Here is a 21501-nt window from a genome sequence, read left to right on the forward strand (position 1 = left end):
AGTTGGTACCGAGTAACTGACTAGATTCCTTTATACTGTATCTGTTCCAAGTCTTTGGGCAGGCTATTGTAGTCGAACATATTGCTATCATTGTATGTACTGGCTTACCATGAATCAATAGAACACTTGTGAGTTCCATATATTTTGTGTACTTCTGTCATTGTAATGGACACCCTAGAATGCCCTAAAACTAAACCAACTGCTGATAGGAATTTAGTCAAACAGTTTGCATCCAACTCCTTATTTCTCCGTTTAATGTTTAAACCTCTTATTGCTTCGGAAATGAAATGTTTGTTTGTTTTTAAGTCTTTGCATAGGTTTAAAATCACATAACATGAACTAGAAGGAAATTACAATAATATGCAACATGAAGATTGAACTACTGTTGATATGATGTTATTTCCAGAATTAATAAAGTCAAATACATAGCAGATTTTTCAACTCACTAAATACTCTAGCATTTTTGACATAATGTTCCAACAATGACTTCCCATCTTGCTGCTACAGTAACATGAATAGTGACGTGAATAGTGCTGCGCTATAGTAGCGTGAATAGTGTTGTGCTACAGTAACATGAATAGTGATGCGCTACAGTATTAATTAGTCTTCAATCAGTCCAATATCTTCATAAAATCATCCCTTCAGAATGGCATAAGCATTGGTCAAGAAGTGAAGAAGGTATGAGCAAAACACCAAATCTGCCTATAGCTGGAGATGCACCCAATCTGCCTGTTAATGAAGCTGATAGCAATAGATTCCAAAGGCCAAACCCCAAGGGAATGACGTCTAGAATGTCACAAGAGAGGATAGACGTCCTCTAATGCCAAGAACGGATCTGCAACTCACACATCAATTTCTTCTCATATTCAACATGCTGAATGAAGCCACAAAAGCTTCCTTTTATTCTTTCTCCAAGGGTCGACTCAACTCACTTGAGCAATGTGGGATAAAAGATGTGCAATATAAAACATATTAAAATATTCACTTATGTCTCCCTCGGGTGCCCCTTTGATTTGCACACATCCCTATAAAATAAATATTAAAGTAACACTTTAATATTTTACAATTAAATTAAATCTTACTTTAATAACACTTCAGGCATTAAAATATATTAGCAATTGGGCTCCAAATAGCGCGACTGATAGCTCGTCGGAAAGCCTTCGTCGAGGAGTATCAAATCCAATCACCAAAGGTAGCCTTCGTTGTGTCTTGTTGACTTACTAAAAATAGTAAGTATGCCTGAAAGTAAGTAAATCAACTCCGTTTTAGCCCAAACTGGAAATGACTAGGCCAAAACACTCCAGGATCCCCTTAAACGCTTCATTAGCCCTCGGGACCATGTAGAGCTAGGCTAACGCACATACACTTGGTCAGCTGCTAAAGTGGGGACATTACAATCATTTATGCAATGTCTTAACCTGACACCCTATGGGGAAAACAACTAGGGTCTTCAATAGTTATCCAATAAGAGCAAATAAAATAAAGACAAGTGTCACAAGGAGCTTTCGTCTAGAAGGATGCATCCTTGTCCTCTTTTGGTGGCAGCATGTTCGATGAACTTGGACAAAAGAGGATTGACCTCTTCCATCGTGACATGTGGCAGCATATTTATCTTGAACTCAATTATGTCCAAGTCATCAGCATAGGTGGCAAAAGCATTCTCCCAATCCAACTCCTATTTCTGAAAGGCATCCCTGATGGAAAAGAAGTTTGATGCCTTTGTCAAATTTTTCCTAAGGATTGGCCCTGTGATAGTGAAGAAATTCTCCTGAGTTTTGATCTTTAGATTTTCCACTTGCATTTCATTTTCTCGAATTGTTTCTTTCCCAAGTGTATTAGCAGCCACAAGGAAAATCGTGTTTTGAATTTCTTTAATCAGCTCCTCGTTTTTGACACTATCAACCTTTACCTTTTCCAAAACTTCATTTCTTGCAATTAATGCCCAATACCATGTGTTGAAATCATATATATCTCCAACTGCATTTACCTGTACATCTATTAATTCCTGCTTGGGAATTCCTTTCAACACCTTTAAGCATGGGATTATTCTATCATGAATATCATGAAGATCTTCCCACATTTTTGCCATGTCATGAATTCGAGAGAGCAATGAAGAAGTTTGTCCATATGCCAACATCAATTTTTCCACAAATGTGACAACTTCTTTATTGTTGTTTGCCATCCATTATTTAGTCTCTCTAGCTGTCACTTTCCCTTCTTCAAAGTCTCCAACTATTTCCTATGCAAGAGTCAAGAGTGGAGGAGTTGGTGCATCTCCTTGATCAATGGGTTTGGTCAGTCTTGGATATACTTCTTCAATTGCTCAACTTCCTTTTTGAACTCCTCATTTTTTCTTATTTCTTTCTCCAATCTTGCCTTGATGGAAGTGATTGAATTATCCAAGTACTCAACTTCCTGCCCCTTGGTGGTTTGGCCCAAGTTGATAGTTGTTATTTCATACTCCTCAAGAGTAATATCTTCTTTTGCCTCATCAACTTTTGGCACAGCTATTTGAATTGAACGACAACCTGTTTCATCCCTTTGAATCGAGGAAAACCTCTTGGATGTCTTCTTTACTGCAACCTTTTCAAACCTGGCCAGGAAATCTGCTGTATCATTTTCTTGTTGAGCTTCCACAGGCGCCTTTACCTTCATCCTCTCCTTTAACCAATCAGGAATTGTGGGCTGCTTAGTACCATCCTTTTCTTGATTACTTTCATCACCTAAATTATCCTCAGCTCCCTCTTGGAATTCCCTATCTAGGATATCCATGTCATCATTTTTTGATTCAATTATTTTTGTATTTGAAGGAGATTGTGGTTCTTGATCCTCGTGCCGAATTGATTCCACGTTTCTTTTTTCATGAATTGGGGAAGGGATCTTCATCTCTGCTAGTGGTTCATCTTCAAAAATTAATATATTGTTCAAATTTCTGGACGTGGCGCTAATGGAGGAATGAAATGGGTCTGATTTCAATTTCTTTTCAGTAGTTCCCTCATTTACAATTTTCTTTCCTTTTGACTTCGCAAAACCTTCAGTTGCTTCCTTTCTTTTTCTTGAATTAATACTCTCTAGTGGCCCAACACTTTGAGATGCTCTTTCATTATTAGAAGAATAGGACTTTGTAACACCCATCAAATTGTAAATAAGATACATACTTCTTTGTTTCAGCTCTTGGACTTGTTGATCAACCCACCATTGTGTATATTTGACAAATGTTCGCATCAGGGTGGCCAAATCTGCAAGTTCTGGATGAGATCATCTTACCAAAGAAAGAGGCCTATTCTTATCATAACATGGTTGTGTGTATTCTCCATCATCCTCTAGTTTGTCAAGAACACGAAAAAGCTCAATTGTTTTGATTAAATTTACAGGTAATCTTGACCATAGCCTTTTCATAATATCAAATTCATCTACAGCATTCACCCAAAAAAATCTTCAAGATCCATCATGTGCTTGTACTTTTCTCCATTTACCAATCCAATATGACTATGGGGATCGAAATTAGCTCTGGATCGGTAGAAGATAAATGGATACATTTGCATCTCCAACCTTGCACTTTTAGCTACTTGTGCTGTTGAATAGGATTCAATCATTTTTCCAATAAAAAATGGAAAAGAAATTTCAGCTTTGTGCTTAGTTCTCTTGAAGCTTTCATATGTCTCTAATTGCCTTAGAACTTCAAGCAATATCATTTTGTCGGGATAAATTGGAAGTCTGTAAGGACATCCGGTAAATCCCTAAACCCTCACATATGTGAATCTTGGATACTGAATGAACCAAGATCCAAATTTGCCTACCAAGTCCTTAGCTTGCTGAGTGAGTCTCTGATGTGTTCCTCCTTGCAATATTCTAGTGATTCACATAAAAAATGCATCATTCACTTGCTTGAAATGAGACTTCTCGTGGAGTTGCAGTGTTAGGGGTCAAAACGTATGTTAGTATGAATAATAATTATAAGTGTGTTATGTGTGGCTATGTTTTGCTATTGCTGAGAGGTTCCTGTCGGGTAGTTGGAAGTTGGTGACGGTTGGCATTTTGGCCAACCGTCGGGTCTATATATTGTTTGGTTGGAACCTCGGCAAGGGGAGATTATGTATGGACAATTCTGGGCACGGGAATAAAGATATAACTTTCTGTTCTAATTATTATCATTTGCCATTTATGTTATGATGTACAATTGTTATATTTCATGAATGCTTGGTACGTGCGGGAAATACTGTGTTATCTGATCATTCACCAACTATACATTTAGGACTAAACATTTTGGCGTCGTTACCTAAACAAACCTGGAGATAACTATGGTGGCAGGCGGAAGCAATTAATGGGCCGACTGTTCAACCAACAATTAATTGTCGTGGACAACGACACGCACGAAGAGAGTACCGCGGAAGAGGAACGAGAGGGTCAGTTGACGGTAGACTTGCTGGAGTTGTGGGACGTGTCGGTCACGCAGTACGTGCAGCGAGAGGCTCAGGAGAGAGCCGTCTCGGAAGGCACGGTACGTGGTGAACTCACTGTCAGCACCCCCATCTTTGACCTACTCGAGAGTATTCCAAGGTTACTCACCAGAAATTTGATTGCACGCCAAGGCCAAAGGGAGGAAACGGCAAAGGAACTTCGGCGACAACAAGTTCTCCGATGGTACGAGGAACAGAGTCATAGGGAGGAAGAGGAGAGGGAGGCCAGTTGGCACTATACCTCTGGTACTTGATGCCCCTACGGTCGAACAAAGACAGACGTACCACTGCTACCGAAGGAGTAAACAAAGGAACTGTACGGAGATCTCTCCATATAAAAGAATAGGCCGACAGGAGACAGCGACTAAGAGAAGTTGTAAACTCGAGGAGTCCGGAGCACAGTAGAAGTCGGAGTGTGAGTCAGAGTCATAGTCGGGAGAGGCAAAAGCCGTGTACGTGGAAGGAGTTGGCCAAGGTCGCCAGGAACCTGCCACTTCCAGACGTAGCGGAGGAAGATCTCGCCGACCAAGCCCCACACTCGACATCAAGTGAAGAAGACTCCAGAGCCGAATCACAAAGCACCCAATCGGAATTTTCCAAACAAGGAGAGGAGGCAGTATGAGACCAACACGAGGAAATTGCCACTATTTTCAAAGCAACATTGTCTGGCATTAAAAACTTGTCCTTGTCGAAGAGAATCAAAATAGGAAGATCTGATCCGGAAACCCCAGGAAGAAGGGACTATAGAAGTGAAGGTGACCAAATCCTGATTGGCAGGGGCCCAACCAGACCAAGAGCGTACGGTACCCTCCGGACAAATAGTACCTTTCCGACATATAGCCATTTCCAGGTAGTGCATAAAACCGCTCAGAAAAGAACAATGGCACACACCCTGGAGAAACAAAAACTTCCAAAATTCATGGGCGACGGGTCAGAGGACCCTGTACGGCATTGCAAGACATGCGTCACCATCTGGGAAGCAAATGGCCAAGACGACCGGGACTACTGGGTGAAGGCATTTCCGGCCACTCTGCGAGGAATAGCTATTGACTGGTACACAGACCTTGATGCTCAGCATAAAACATCCTGGAGCAATCTGAAGAAGGCCTTCGAGGAAGAATTCAAACTCCTACGGGACGACAACGAAATTGTGGCGGAAATTTACAATACCAAACAAGGAAAAAACGAAAGTGTGCGCGCATATAACAGGAGGCTGAGGGAACTACTTAACAAAATGGAGAACCAGCCGGCAGATGGCCTCAAGAAGCGGTGGTTCGTGGAAGGATTGGTACCATCCCTGAGAAGGACGATGAAAGTAGTCCCTCCGCCATCGTACGATGAAGCATACAACCGCGCCATGGATATTGAAAGTGAAAACAAGACATCCCAGGGGAAGCGACGAACCAGTGATGGTGACAGCACGGACGAAGACAGTGACAAGGGATCCAAAACCGTGCAAGCACTCCGGAAGGATATGATGAGGATGATGAAGGAGTTAAAAGGTGACAAAGAAAGTGGTAGGGAAGGAAAAGAACTATGGTGTACTAATTGCAAGACAGAAGGACACACTAAAGGAAGTTGTCCCCGTAAAGTTTTCAATGACATCTGCCAAGTAATGGGACATTCCACTAAGGAATGCCCGTACAACTTGAAAGAACGGAGCACACAAGTGCTCTACGCCCAACCCAACCAATCCACACCACCGGCGACACCACCAAAGCCAACAGCAAACTCTGACGCCTCACTTGGAGGGTACAAAAACAATCGGCAGGGTAACAACATATCCAATAATAACACACCAAGGAGCAGAATTCAATACGACGGGAAGGGACGACCCATGATTCAGTGTAGGAAGTGCAACGAATGGGGTCACTTTGCCCGCGAATGCCAAAACGGAGGCGATGCAGGAAGTTTGCTGTGCAGATGGTGCGGTCCAAGAAATCACGAGGACGTAGATTGTCCAAAACAAAAAGGGGTGAACATGCTCGATGTGGAGGGATCAAGAGAAGACGTACTGGCAATCACACGGTTGCAGAACAAGAAAGCCATATACTCGGACCCTCAGACAGAAAAAGAAAGACTCCAAGAGGCAAGGGTGGATATCGAGCGGGCAATGGCTAGAGAGCGGAGGGCCTCGCACCTGGCTGCCGATACACCAGTCCGGTCGGAACTAGAGAAGACTATCATCAAGCAGATGTTACAAACCACAATACCCGTACGGGTGTCTGACCTTCTACAGACCATGCCACAATTAAGAATAGCTCTGACAAATGTAACCGAGGACACTACCATCGGTCAGGAACACCAAACGGTGACAAAGTCTAGTACGGGCCTGGTGAAGGGATCCGGTACGGACGCCATGAACCCTAGCTACTAGCGGTGGGCGTCGGACGAAAACCCGCAGTGGTAGAGATGGATATATTGGGGCAAAAGCTTACAAACACCATTGTTGATGGTGGGTCCGGAGTCAATGTACTGTCGGAGGAAACTTGGCAAAGCCTCGGCAAGCCGACTCTATGACCACCAACCTTCCACCTGGTCGGGGCGGATCAGCACGGCATCAAACCCCTTGGTACCCTTATGGCACAAAAGGTGGTAATTGGGATGCAGCAATTCCTTCTGGATTTTGTAGTTATCCCATTGGAAAGGAAAGCGTACGACGCTCTTCTAGGAAGGGGATGGTTGATCATGGCCAAAGCTAACCACAACTGGAAAAGGAATACACTCTCAATCGAGAACGATGGCCATAAGTATGTAATTGATCTAAGGAACTAGTCCGTTAGTGAAGAGCTCGCGCCATTGGATTCCAACTCAGAAGATTCACATCGATGGGAGTGGGGTTCTAACGGAGACAGAGGAGGGAAAGAGCCCGACGAAGGAGTGTTGGAATTGGACGGGTGTTCCGAGGATGGAACCAGTTCACTGGTGGGACTGTTTCATTGGCAAATGGAGGACTATGAGGTCTTCCATCCAGAATGTCACATGCTTCAAATATGTGAGATAGGAGAATCAAGCGGCTGGACAAAAAAACAATCCTTCCCCCCAGAGTACGGTAGATACCAAGAGGGAATGGCAAGAGTGGACGACACGCCAGCACAGCAGTTTGAACGAGATAAACCCATCAAGTACAAGGAACGGGGTGTGGAGAAGATTAATCTAGGCAATGAGGCAGAACCACAGGTGATACTAGTAGGAGATGACTGGAACCCTGTGCTGAAGGCAGTAGCCTTCAAGATATTTTTGGAATATAAAGATGTCTTTGCTTGGACCTACAAAGACTTGAAGGGGATACCATCGGAGCTGTGCGTGCATCGCATAACCCTCATACCAGGTGCCCAACCGGTACGAAGGAGGCCGTACAGGATGAACAAAACCTACGCAGCCAAAGTAAATGAGGAGATCAATAAAATGTTGGAAGCCAGGATTATAGTCAAAGTGGAAACAAGTGACTGGGTTTCTCCAATAGTCATCTCCCTTAAAAAAGAGGCTAATCAAATAAGGATATGTGTGGATTTTAGGTACCTAAATGCAATAACCATCAAGGACCCATTTCCGATCCCATTCACTGACGTGTTCCTTAGCTTGCTGAGGGAGTCTCTGATGTGTTCCTCCTTGCAATATTCTAGTGATTCACATAAAAAATGCATCATTCACTTGCTTGAAATGAGACTTCTCGTGGAGTTGCAGCTATGGGTAACAATCATATGCCTTGAATTCATTTTCACCATTACCCACTAAACCCTTACAAATTAATCCTGTGTACCTATAATTTCTGGCTAGTAGGTAAATAATATAAGAACTCATGATGAAAGATTTTGTTTTCTCCAAGTTTCTCAATTGTTCATCTAAGTTATTGTTGATTATCTTAACCCAATTGAACATCTTAACTCCTGAAGCAATTTCATCAATAAAATAATAAATCTAGGTCTCAAATGGTGCACCCTAAGGACTGCCCATTACTCAATTGAGTAGTAAGATTATATCTCCATAATCTTCTTCGAAATCTGTGTGAAGAAGGTTCTTTGGCATCCTCTTATAGGTAGGCCTTGACTTTCCAGCCATAGTTTGTTGATATTGTTGCACAAGGTTCAAATTGTTCTTCATAAATCCTTGTGGTTTCTTCCTTGGTTTAGAATGTGGTTTTGTTGTAGTTTGGACTTTGGAATCTCGAATGCCTCTTGGATAGCAAGTTCTCCAAGATATGTCAATACTCTCCCATCAGGTGCAATAATCTGCCTTTCTTGGACATTGTAATGCATGGCACATTCTACAATTAGCTCACTGCACTCTATTGCTGGTGGAAATCTGGCTGCCTTGACTATACCATTCATCATCATTCTTTGAGCAATCGGTGTGGGTAAATACCCTTCATATCCATACATTCTTCTTCTAAAGTCCTTGAAATCAACGTGACCAAGGTTGGTGTATCCAACCTTTCTCCATTTTGAAGTGATTTTGGACTTGGGCTGCAGTCCTTTGCTGGCAAACTTCATTTTGAACCTTTCTTGAAAGTCCCCCTTGAGTGGTCATCTATTTCCTGAAAGAGACATGGAAGTTAAATGAATATTGCTTTCAATAAACTCTAAGATTTTAATCCTGATTTCAAACTCTTTTATCCTAAAATTTTACCTTCAACCTGTCATAAAAATTAAAATTCTGTGAAAAATCAGACTGTGAATGGAGGAAATCTGCTCAACACTTAGTGAAATTCATGAAAAAATAAGTGTTTGAGACTGAAAAAAGATGAAGGAAATAAGTCAATAACTCAAACTTTATACTTTTGACTGAATCTTGATGAAAAATCTGCCCCTTATTTCTGAAAGAAGATGAAAACTCTTGATTAATTCTTTCTTTTGCTAAAAAAATTCACTACTTGTCTTTCGAAAATCTTCCTTCCTTGTTGAATTTGGGAGAGAGAGAGAGAGCTCTTCAACTTTCAAACTTGAGAAGAAATGAAAGTGAAATGATATGTTGAAATTGATATAAGGCTAAGAAGTTCAAACTCTTTTGGCATCTTTATGTTTTTTTATGTATTCATCGAACTTAGTCCTTTTTCATCCTCCTCGAAATGGCAACTTTATCCCTCTAAAAGATTTCAAAAAGAAAGTTTCTATTCTTGCTCCTGGGTGCCACTTCACACAACCAAATTTATCTTCATCTTGTCCATGTAGGTGAATGTGTTGGCAAGGAATCCTTTAGATTCTCCTTGAGCGAATTTGACATGCGTTTGAGAAATATTTGTAAGTGTTGGGCAAAATTTTCTCTTACCCTTTCAAACTTGGTCAATCTTTTACCTATGGCGGAGTTCATCATGTGTTAGAATATTTTCTCCTTGATCTTGGCAAACTTCATGTGTTCTCAAGCTATTTTTACCATGCTTTGGTGGACTTTGGCATATGTTATGCCATTCTTTCATCATGCCTAGGCAGACTTTACTTGGTTTCAAGCCATTTCTCTCCTTTTAGCCTTGGTGGACTTCGGCATATGATATGCCATTGCATGTTTTTCCTAGGCGGAATTCACCATGGGTTAGGTCATTTCCTTTCTTGAGATGGCGGAGTTGATGTATTAGCAAGCCATGTCTTGCTTTGTGTTAGCAGACTTCTTGTAGTTGCAAGTCATTTTTTCCTTTGAGTTGGTGGACTTTGGGTTATGCCAAACCACATCCAACCTTTCCTTAGGCGGACTTTGCTACACCACAAGACGTTGCACTCACTTTGCATGGGCAAAGTTCACCATGTGCCAAGGCATTGCTCATGAGGCAAGCGCGGAGTTTGCACATTGTCAAGTCATCTCCTCACAAGGCAGGGGTGGAGTTTAGGTGTTGATAAGATATTTTGCTTCTTCAACCTTGGGATGGCGGACTTAATCATTAGTCAAGGCATTGCACTCACAAGGCGTGGGTAGAGTTTGCCATGGCACAAGTCATTACACTTGAAGCTTGGGCAGAGTTTGCCATTGCACAAGACATTCTCTTCTCCATCGAAGATATTTCTTTTTTGCCATAAACACAATGGATATTCTTGCTCATTGTCATGTTTGTCTAGAAATTCTGGATCAATGCCTTGTTTGGAGATTTTTCCCTTGATTTTCATACTTGGTGATACAAACTATTCATTTCAAAGATAGGAACCTTGTTGCCATAACCTAAATGACCCAATCTTGGGTCAACTTTCAAAAAAGATGAAAAGAAAAGAAAAAAGCAAGTGAAAAAGTTGCTTCTTAGATTGGTCTCGAAGTGCCAAAAATGAAAAAGCAAAAAGCAAAAAACAGAATTCCACAAAAATAGGAAGTTGTCAGAATTGACCCTAAGCAGTTGTGTTTTTTGTCCTTTCACCCGCCTTAGCACTTCTAAGATGTCAAAATGTCCTTTTGATCATAATTGGTCCAATTGACTTGAGGAATACTAGAAAACTCTCTAAAGAAAACCCTAACTCTAGACTTGCAAAGATTGGCGAAAAAACCCTAAAAAAGTAGAAAACTGGGGGTCCCATTTGCTATGGGGTGATGTGTGAAAAAGGTCACAATAGGGCCCAAAAGCCTGGCTCATAAAAAATGTAATCTGCCACATCAATCCCTACAACAGTCTTAGCATAGGATGAGGAAGTCCACTCCTCACCAACAAATATACGTCTCAAAGCTATCTTACTCCAAATCAAGGATTTCAATGTGATGAACTTGGTGGAAAATCTAGTGATTCCAGAACAAGCCAACTCTTTCTGCCCCGCCTCATTAGGTTAAGGACACATGCATGATTGTATACAAATTCGCAAATATTTTTAGCCTTCTCTACTCATGTCCTAATCCATGGAATCTTTCCAATGTTCTCCAACATGACGTCAATGCAATGGGTGGCACATGGAGACCAAAATATGGATGGGTGCCTCTCCATCAAAAGTTTACCTACAACAACATAATTGGCTGCATTATCGGTCACCACTTGTACTACATTCTCCTCACCCACTTTATATATGACCTCTATAACCTCACATAGGAAAGTGACATTTTTGGAATATGTAGAAGCATCAATGGACTTCAGGAACATGGTGCCACTTGAAATTTGAAAACAAAGCAAAATCGGTGATCAACGATCATTCAATAAATCTTAAATTAAAAATAAAATAGTAATCATTAAATCAAATTCAAATTATTCAATCACCTATAGAAGAAACAAGAAAATTTAGGAGCATTCGATTTCTCCTTTCTGTCCAACCATCGGTCATGATGGTGCAAACCTTCGTCTTTCATATCTCGTGCTAATCCTATAATGCGGTTTTTACATCAGCCACCGTATCTATCAAAATTTAGCCACTTAACTCAAAATCAAAAGGGGCTTTGAACCCCCACAAATAGTGATGGCATCAACTGTGCTTTGCCAATAAAAAGACCTGTCACAAATAAATTAAATAAGTATGTCTATGTCCGATAAAAATTCATTAGACAAAACAATTTGTAAATATTAAAAAGTTAAAACAATCAAATAAAAACTAAAAGGAATTAACTAACTGTAAAGAATGGAATGGTGCAATAGTACCAAAATCTTCCAATTGCACGTTTAGCCGCATCGTGTACCTCCTTGTTCTAACCCATGCTCACAAGCAAAGGTTGGGCATCGAGAGTAGCGTGTGGCTCAAAAAATGAATCCATCTTAGATTTACGAATTCTCGGACCAATGCTTGCACTCCCACTACCACTGGCACTAGCAGTAGCAGTAGCAATTGCACTAGGACGATATGGAGGCATGGAAGAAGCCCCTCCAACACAACCAATGCTAGCCAACTCCTCCCTTCGCTTCTTCTTCATTTCTTTTGGAGCCTCAAATGTCTCTATTTGCACTTGGCACTCATGAATAGCCTCAGGACGTGCTAGTGTGCAAGGGTCAGCATCATGGCTACGTATGTCGATAATGTGGTATTTCAATCTATTAATGCTTCCATGAAAAATATGGTTTTCAAAAGTTGAAGGTTGCAGGAATAAGACACAATTACAAAAAAATGAATATTTGTGCATTTTTAAATTATAAATTAATATAAATAAAAGAAATGTAATAGCAATGTTTTGAAACAAAAAACAATGTAATGGAATTTGTATTCATTTTCTTTCAAAAAAAATCAGCAAACCCTACCATGTAGATCATTATTTTTTTCAAAACCTAAAGAAATCAGCAACCCTACAATGTACATTGTTTTTTTTTTCAAAGCAAACCTTATAATGTACATTGTAGGGTTTGCTGATTTCTTTATGTTATGAAAAAAGAAAACAATCTACATGGTAAGGTTTGCTGATTTCTTTGAAAGAAAATCAATACGAATGTTTAAAAAAGAAATGTAAATTTTGCTTATAAAATACCAAAAAAACCAAAAAAATTCAATCTTAACTCTTAGAACAAGGTTGAAATGAAATGCAACCTCTTTCCAATCCTCTCTAACAAGTTCTTGATGTGCCAAATGCAAGTATTATGTTGCCCCAATGCGATTTGTTGAAGAAATTTTGCTCCTTCTCCTTGCTAGTTGCCCTACTATGCACTCTTATTTTTCCTCACAACTCACTCATCTCCTCTATTTTTTCAATAGAATGAAATGAGATGACTTTTAGACCGTAGAAGCAAATATAAGTGAAAAAAAAATAGTTAAAACATGATTTAAAAAGTTTTTTTTTTTGTTTTTGCATTTGCTACCGCCAGCCAAGTCTTGGCATCGGGCCTTGCTAGGTCCGGGCTGGGTCAGCGAGTCCAAGGACTTGCCTAGACTTGCCCAAGACTTGGTGAGCCTGGGTCCGGACCCCTGGGACTTGCCCAAGGTCACCCAGCTCGGGACTCGCCAAGTCTTGGTGAGTCCTGGAACTATGGTCTGAACACAAACATCTGTTCCATTCTTCAATGCGCCTTCTCTTCTTTAGCCATATGCTTTATGACCTGTTTTTTGAAAGAGCCTTGCATTGTATGCTGTATGTTAGAACCATATAGTTTTTTTTGTTGAAAACCTTGTGCCTTTTCCTAGTCATACAAAAAATTAAGCCATACATTTCATCAAATACAAGCGTTGTACTTCCATAGGAACCTTTTTTTGTACAATAAACTCTGATTCTTTTTTTTCATTTGTAAATATAACACTCGGGATTTCTTTCTTTCCTCACATCAAATAACTATCTTCATGTAAGTTTAGTATGCAACTATCAATTCATTTTCTCATTTGCCATCCTTGCAGTAACATTGTCAAAAATACATTACTCTTTTTATGTCCCAAAATGATGAAAAGGATTTCATAATTTTAGAAATGATTAAAAAGGGCTAGCAAACTATTTGACTTGAAGTCTCAAACAAACATTGAAGTTAAGATTCATATCTAAAGGTAAACCCAAGTATCCCTAAGATAGATACTACTTGACCTCAAATCCATATCAAAAGAATAAGTACATTAATTTTTAGCAGAATTCACATCAGTAAACTGTCGAAAGCCTGTCTCAATCTCTAGGAGATTACCAGAGCAAGAATCCATATCACTAAAATTGGCCATAGCCTAATATAGTCATTGAAGAGAACATAAAGCTTAGTAAGGTTAGCCCCTCGGTTGGCCTCTATAGGTGTATAGTGAAGATAAACAACTTGGAATATATAAGTATTCTGCTAATCTCCTTCATGACATTATTAAGACTTAAATTTGTCAAATTCCTTTGGGAGGGGATGATAGATGTTACATTCTGCGAATATGTCTCAAGTACAATTTATAGGGGTATCATTAACAATATCTTTCCAAATGGTGAGTTCCTCAGCTACTTTATCAGGGATTCACCTAAGCTGCAATGAACAGTACTTTGAGCTTACCGTCCAAATTCCAACCAAGACGATCAGCTTCAACAACCCCTGGGTTTCCATTTGAGGCACCATTGAGTTTTGGGTTGGAAATTTTTTGCATGATTCAATTTTCTTACCTCATTATTTGTATTGCATTAATTATGAAGAATGTTACTGCTTTTTTTTTCCATTTTAGGTCCAGGAAATGTCTGTATTTGATAATGCTGGAAGCCAGTTACACAGTTTTTCATTCTACCAGGACTCCTAGCTTGGTCATGTGGTATATAATTAGTCACTTCTTTAATCAGTGAGCTAAAGCTGCAGCCACAAAATGCCATTCATAATACTCCTCTTAGTGTGTTTTTTGAAGATGGGAAAAGGAATAATTTGGATCCAATATTTGCATTTTCAGGTAACCTTGTGGGGCAACTATTCTGTTGACCCTATTACTCATTTTGTTCAAGGGGGTTGGAAAATGGACAAACTTGTTTATTACAAAATTACAATTTGCACAGTGGAGGAGAGTAGTAGACTTTAATGTTTGTACAGAAATAAATAGTATGCTATGCTGTGATTTATTGGTCTGTTTAATTAATTGTTGTTATTCATATTCTCCTTAACAATTTTTGTAGGAGTAACACAAATCATGATCATGACCAGCCAGCTCATCTACATGTGTGTGATCCTAGAAAGCCATTGGATGTAAACTTACCAAGATATGCAGGGCCAGAGTCTCGATACTGTCCAGCACGTGTGTATGAGTATGTAATACTCTTTTTGTTGCATTACCAAATGTTAAAATTAAACCAATGGATTATACCCTTTTTTTTGGCCATACCAAGTTTATTCTCTTGAAATTTTGTAAGTTAATTAGTGCAATCATTTGACTATGGTCTCACAAACCTTTGAAACACTTGTTTCTGTACTCAGATATGTGTCAGATGAGAATGGCTCTTTGAAGTTTCATATCAATGCACAAAATTGTCTGCACTGCAAGGTTAGTTTGTGTGAGTTTTTTCAACTTTGTTATGATAATGATTGATAATGCATGATACCTATTTTTCTGGATACAAAGGGAAATAAATAAATCACTGCAGTAAACATTCATTGTTGAAAGCAAGATTTTATAATTAATATAGGCAGTATTAAATTTTTTTTTCAGAATTCTTTTTTATTTAAACTTCTGATGCTACATCCTTAGTCTTATAAGAATCTTGTTTGACGAAGATAACATGATTGTATTAAAACAAGAATAATCCTTGACACTAAATGTGTTTGATACCATTGTTTTAAATTTTTTTATTTCCAACATTTCAATGTCAACTATGGAAGAAATATATAAAGCATAATATATTCAAATAAATAATACTAATAGTAATTTATCAATACACAAATTATAATATTAAATATAATTCACAAATATGGCGTAGGATAAATAGAGTATTTGGTCATTGGACACATGATTAGTTTTGTCCATATGAGGTGATGACTTGTGTCTTTCTATAGCAACTCTTTCTAAATAATGAAGCTTTCACACTTGTCTCGAAGAGGCAAAAGGCTTTTACCTTGAAGCACAATTGCAATATGAAAGTTGATAGTGTAAATGCTATTGCAGTTATATATAGTGTTCTCTTGGAATGCATCTCTGGGTTTTGGAGTTGTTCCTTGGAATAGGACTGTTCTGGGAGGAGGTGGGATGGTGACATTTTTTTTTTATCCTCAAGTTTACACCCCCACAGAGGCTTGTCCTTTGGACAGCCATACTAAGGAAGGAATTTTTCCCTTGTTAAGGATGTCCAGCAATTCCTAGGGTGTCTGTCTTGACATCCCTCAACCATCTTGGGGATAGGACATTTAGACGTCCCTTGATCTTCTTGGGAACAGCATTACTTTCTAACATCCCTTGACTCATGGGGACGGCAGGACATTTCAGACTTACCTTTGTTTTCTTGGGGACAATAAGACATTCAAACGTTCCTCGACTATCCTAAGGACTGCAAGACACTCCCTAATGTCCTTAGAAAAGACCTTGCAACAGACTTTTGTGGGAAGTGGAATAGAAACACATTATGGCTTAGAGAATTTTTAATTTTTTGCATGGTTGAAGAAAAACATCAGTACCCATTAGTCACCATAAGGGCTCAATCTAGAAAGATGATCTCCAACAAAACTAATACTAAAAATGGCTCAGTGATTGTACGAGAGCACGAAATCAGCATGAAAAATATATGCAGGCCTATATGAGGAAGACAGTAGTAACCCCCTGGAAGCCCCAAGTTATTGACCATTTCTAAATAACTTAAAATAGAATCTTTATTATTTAAAGAAGAAATGACATGGACGACGAAGAATCAAACTCTACAACAGCAAAAACAAATCCTCCACTCATATGATTGAAAATTGAATACATTGCAATAATTCCTAAAATAGAGTTCTCATCTACAGCTCTGATGTCTCACAGGATTTAGTGCAAGGAAAAAGCTCTCATTGGCATAGAGACCATGTAAATGTAATAGAAAGAAGATAAATCAATAATATCAAGTCCCATGAAGGAGCTGATTAATAGAGAAGTTGTCAGCTATCCAAGGTGAAATAAATGGTTTTGAGTGGGCATAGTAGAAGGGAATTGGATGATATCTCTGGCTTATGCAACCATACTCGCACAAGAATTAATTAATTAAAAATAGAGGAGAATCTTGAAAATATAATCATGCCCTAAAGCATTCAAATTTCATATGACTCATTATTTGTGAAAAGAATTTCAAAACAAAGAATGGCAAGGGCCCTTCTAGATGCCAAATAGATCATTTATTCTTATGCTATATGTTTGGTAAGGAGAAATGAGAATAAATGGCACTCTCTTGGGATGTGAACCACTGCAATTAGCTCCATTGGTTTAATCTGCAGGTGTTAATAATCAATCTTGCCCATCGAAGTGATGAAGTTCCATCACCAACCAACTCAAATTTATATGTTTGAACATATGCCTTGAAAGAAACCTCATGATCTTTAATGATGCAAAAAATATGACTCAGTCTCTACTACACATGTTTGAGCACAAATCTGCACTATGATATTAATCTCTTTTTACAAAACAGGTAATAGATTACATTTATTAGATCTAGAGGATGCCAAAATTTGCCACCTATGGAATTTCCATTTCCAGTTAAACGCTGGTGTATTAAGGTAACGAGAAGGATAAAATGGGACCCACCTCCTTCATCATATAAGTTAATTTTTATGGTGCTTTGAAAACTAACTTGAGAGGCAAATATATTACAATGAGTATTTTTCACAATATGGAGAGCCTCAGGGACATCATGCTCCAACCCAATTAAAAAAAAAGAAGGTAGAGTGGGCAGCATACCAGTGAAGTCAGCTATGTCAATAAACTTTGGTATTTCTTTTCACCTTCCTTGGGTTTCAAGTTTGCCTCCAACAGTTGAAACCGTGATCTGTAATGTGACATGTCCCTTGTAGAGTCAAATTAAGTTTGCCTTATTCCTTAATGATTAAGTGTCTAATATTGCAATGAATCAGTTATCTCTAAAGAATTGTATTGATTTGTACAAAGGGATATATATAATACCTACATTTGTCATACCGATGGCTTAGTAAAGGAATGAGGAGTTCAATCAATATTATTGTCAAACGACAAGGATCGAGTTTATTGTAGATTCTGCAATTCTGTTCCAAGTAATAAGTATGTTATTTTCATCAATATGAGAAAGAAAGGATGTCATAAGTACAAATCAATCCTCCTGAAAGATCCCCACTCAAATTTGTTGTAATTTTTTCTGAATTTTGATACTGTTGAATTAAGGATTTGAGGTAGTTTTTCAATTGTTTTGGCTTCGGTTTTGTTGCCAATGGGAATGGGGTTTTACACATGAGACATATGCCAATAAACAATGTTCTAGATCCAAATTGTAAAACTATAACTGACTATAAATTTCTGAGTTCTGATTTTTAATAACAGCAAGATAACAACTTTTCAAAATTTATAGAATTAAGTCAAATATGCATACCCGGAGTCCAACGCTCAACCAGTGAAGGGTTTTATTGAAGAATTTAATGAAATCACAGTATATGAGTATCCATTGAGGTACAATGAGTCCAATTGACTTTATTTGCACCAACAATAATTATCAAAAACAAATATTGAATGAAACAATAGGAATGCTAAGTCCCACGCCTGGCCTCCAAGCAAGATTATTGCATTTAATTGAATTTCCTCAAAGAATGCACAATCTAAATCTCAATTGGCCCCTAGTGCCTAATGGAATTACAAAGACACTGCTGATAAATGCTGGTCAAGAGGTCTGCACAATTTCCCAACCCTTTCCCTTGTGGTACGGCCTAATAGAGCAATAATTTGGCTGCAAGATGGTACGTCTGGCCCTAGGAAAGGTACGCCTGAGATAAGAGAGCTTCAAACCGTCCCAATGTATCACAATTGACCATATATCTGCTGCAATCAGACTTTTATAGAACCCTTGCTAAGAAATACACAAAATCAATGAGAAATTCGGCTTCCTAGAAGCATTTTTTGTTAATGAATTTGCCTGATCTTCGTGCACTAAACCCTTGATGCTTATTTGCTGAAAGAAACCTATAAAATCAGCATGAAAATTCATCAAATCAAGTACAAATGAAAACCCTGTGTAGATTTCCCTCAATGGTGAGTTTGGTTTTCGTCCAATTCATGATTCTCCATGTGTTTTCGTCCTCTGGAAAATACCTAGCAAGTTGCTCTAAGAGAAAAAATTCTAAAAATGCACGTACATAATGAGCAAATAGAGAAATGAATTCTCTTTTATAAAACCCCTTTCTTACTTTGGATTCCAATGCCCTAATTAGCCTCTTTTAATTTGTCTTTCAAGTCCAATTGTGGTGCCCATCCATAGGTGGCATCCAATTTGAGGTAATAAAATAACTTTATTTAACTCTATAATTTAACATTATAAAGTTACTTTATGATTTTCATAACTTGCCATAAATAGTCACTTTAATGATATTTTGCTATTTTTAGCAAAAGTGATTTTCTATTTCTAGCAAAAAGTGACTTACCCATAAAATAACATTATTTGCTCATTAAATAAACATCTAGAAGCCATCCTCTAGCCTATAAAGTCCTCCCATGCTAGGAATAACATCTCCTATCCACTGGATTTTCCTACGGAGATGGATAACAGGCAAGTCTCAACATTTGAGTGATCATCTAGGAAAGGGGGGACATTGCACCTCCCTTGATGCAAATACTATGGAGTAGATTGTGAATGTAGATAGATGTATGAACAGATGCATATGCAATCACAGTTTTAGAGTGATATCTTTGTAATCATGCAAGTATAAATATGTAAAAGACAATGATCTCAGTCTGATCGCCTTCCTGATTCTTAACCTTATGCTCATGTGATATCCTCTTAACACTACATTTGAATATTGGCCTTGTGTTTGTGCGCCTTAGCCTTGAAAATGGGGTGTGGAATACCACCTTTCCCTTGGCTATTTGTGGCTTGACTTGAGTGCTTCTAAATCTGGTCTGCATATGAATTAAAACCAATCTGAATGCCCTCTTGAGAATCCCCGATCCTCTCCTTATACTCCTTGGAGAGGTGTGATCTGAGGAGTTGTATCTCCTGCATCCATGTGTTTTACAATCAACTTAATTAATTTTATCTTTCTCCTAATCGGTTCATTAACTAATAATATCGCTAATGAACTGATTATCATTTGACTAAACTTAATTTTCTTTCTTGGCAGTGATAGACTTTTTTTTAACTGATTGCAATGCCTTGGTACTGTGATATCCCCCTAGGTTACCGGGTTCGCCCCTCGAACCAGGTTCGTGATTCGGGTCCAGTTCGAAAAACCCAGAGGTGGTTCGTCCCTGGTCGAACCTAGTCGAACCCGAGTGGACCCAGGTCGAACCCGAGCAGCTGGGCAGCTCATAAAGGCAAAAAATATGGCAAATTTAAATTTTTTTTGAATTCTGTTTACCTCACTGGGTAAACAGGAAGAATACAGAAATCGAACAGCAATGTACAATGCAAATATAAAAGAAGTACCAGAATAAGCTTTCCATTAATGTCAAAGGATGTTCATATTATATCTGTCGTCAACATTACATGTCACACGACTAACATTCCCTCCCACAACACCCGGAGGTGATACAATATATGATTGCCGAAGGGGTGCGACCCAACCGTCGCGACTCCAACTACCTACCCGTCGGCTAACTAACTATTGATAATTAACATTACTAACTATACACTTTTTCCCGATAACATCATCCCCCCCAAGAAAAGAAGTCGACTCCGACGACTTAATACAAAATAGAGATGAATGGCAGGAACTACTGACGCTAGTCGGGCCCAGATCTTATACACTTGCTGCGTCCTCGCCTGAAAACCTTTTCTGCTACCAGCCAATGCTCAAGTGCGGATTTCACCAATATGGCTTCCTTGGCCATCACAATCCTCCTGTGCCTAACCCAAACTTGTCTGCAAAACACGTTTTTCAGTCTCAGCTTCCACCCACTGCTACTCAATTGATATGGTCTCCCTAGCCAATTTGTCCTCGATAGCCACCCGTGCTGCTCTCCCGGCATCCAACTCCTGGGTACGCTGAACTAAGTCTCACGCGACTATTGCCTCCAACCTGGTGGTCAGCTCCTCCCGAGCCCTCTATGCATCCACCACGGCAACCTCACGTCCCACCGAGACATCCTCCGAGTTCCTCAAAGCGTACCAGTCATGCCTGGAGGTGGCCACAATCCGTTGGCACAAATGCTAGGAGACACCTCAAATCCTCCATCACACTCCCCAAAGGCTAAAAACTGAACTGAATAACTCCCTGGTGTCATACAACTGTGCGGACCTGCAATGCCTTCCCTCAAACTCTGTTTGTTCCCAACCTCCAAATTCGTCTCCCTCTACGGCTTATGGCATTCCCGCCAATGCTTAGCTGCAGGCTTCCTTCTCACAGTGCGAACAAGCACAACACTTCCCGTGGTATTCTGTAGCTCCAAAATAAACTGGGGGTCTGGGGGCAACGCCCCCAGCGGGGTCGAGGGGCAGCGCCCCCGCGGGGTCTGGGGCAGCGCCCCAGCGGGGTCGAGGGGCAGCGCCCCCGCGGGGTCGAGGGGCAGCGCCCCTCGCGGGGTCCTGGGGCAGCGCCCCAGGTGCGCTCCCTGTCGCAGTACAGGGCGGGGTCGAGGGGCAGCGCCCCCGCCGCCAACACCAA

At 39.6% G+C, this 21501-nt stretch overlaps 1 protein-coding gene across 3 annotated transcripts in view; it reads left to right on the forward strand.

Moving 5' to 3' along the window:
- Positions 1 to 21501, forward strand: part of LOC131029831 (electron transfer flavoprotein-ubiquinone oxidoreductase, mitochondrial) — a 283747-nt gene that overhangs the window by 243579 nt on the left and 18667 nt on the right. Inside the window, exons 16-17 of one of the 3 annotated variants that reach the window (XM_057960480.2) lie at positions 14886 to 15014; positions 15184 to 15250. In XM_057960480.2, the coding sequence (XP_057816463.2) occupies positions 14886 to 15014; positions 15184 to 15250 (196 nt within the window). Of the gene's footprint in view, positions 1 to 14665; positions 14785 to 14885; positions 15015 to 15183; positions 15251 to 21501 lie in introns of those variants that run through there. The other 2 variants (XM_057960481.2, XM_057960482.2) reach the window with 2 other exon arrangements.

This window comes from Cryptomeria japonica, chromosome 6 (assembly GCF_030272615.1).
Source record: "Cryptomeria japonica chromosome 6, Sugi_1.0, whole genome shotgun sequence".
Classification (NCBI taxonomy): Eukaryota; Viridiplantae; Streptophyta; class Pinopsida; order Cupressales; family Cupressaceae; genus Cryptomeria; species Cryptomeria japonica.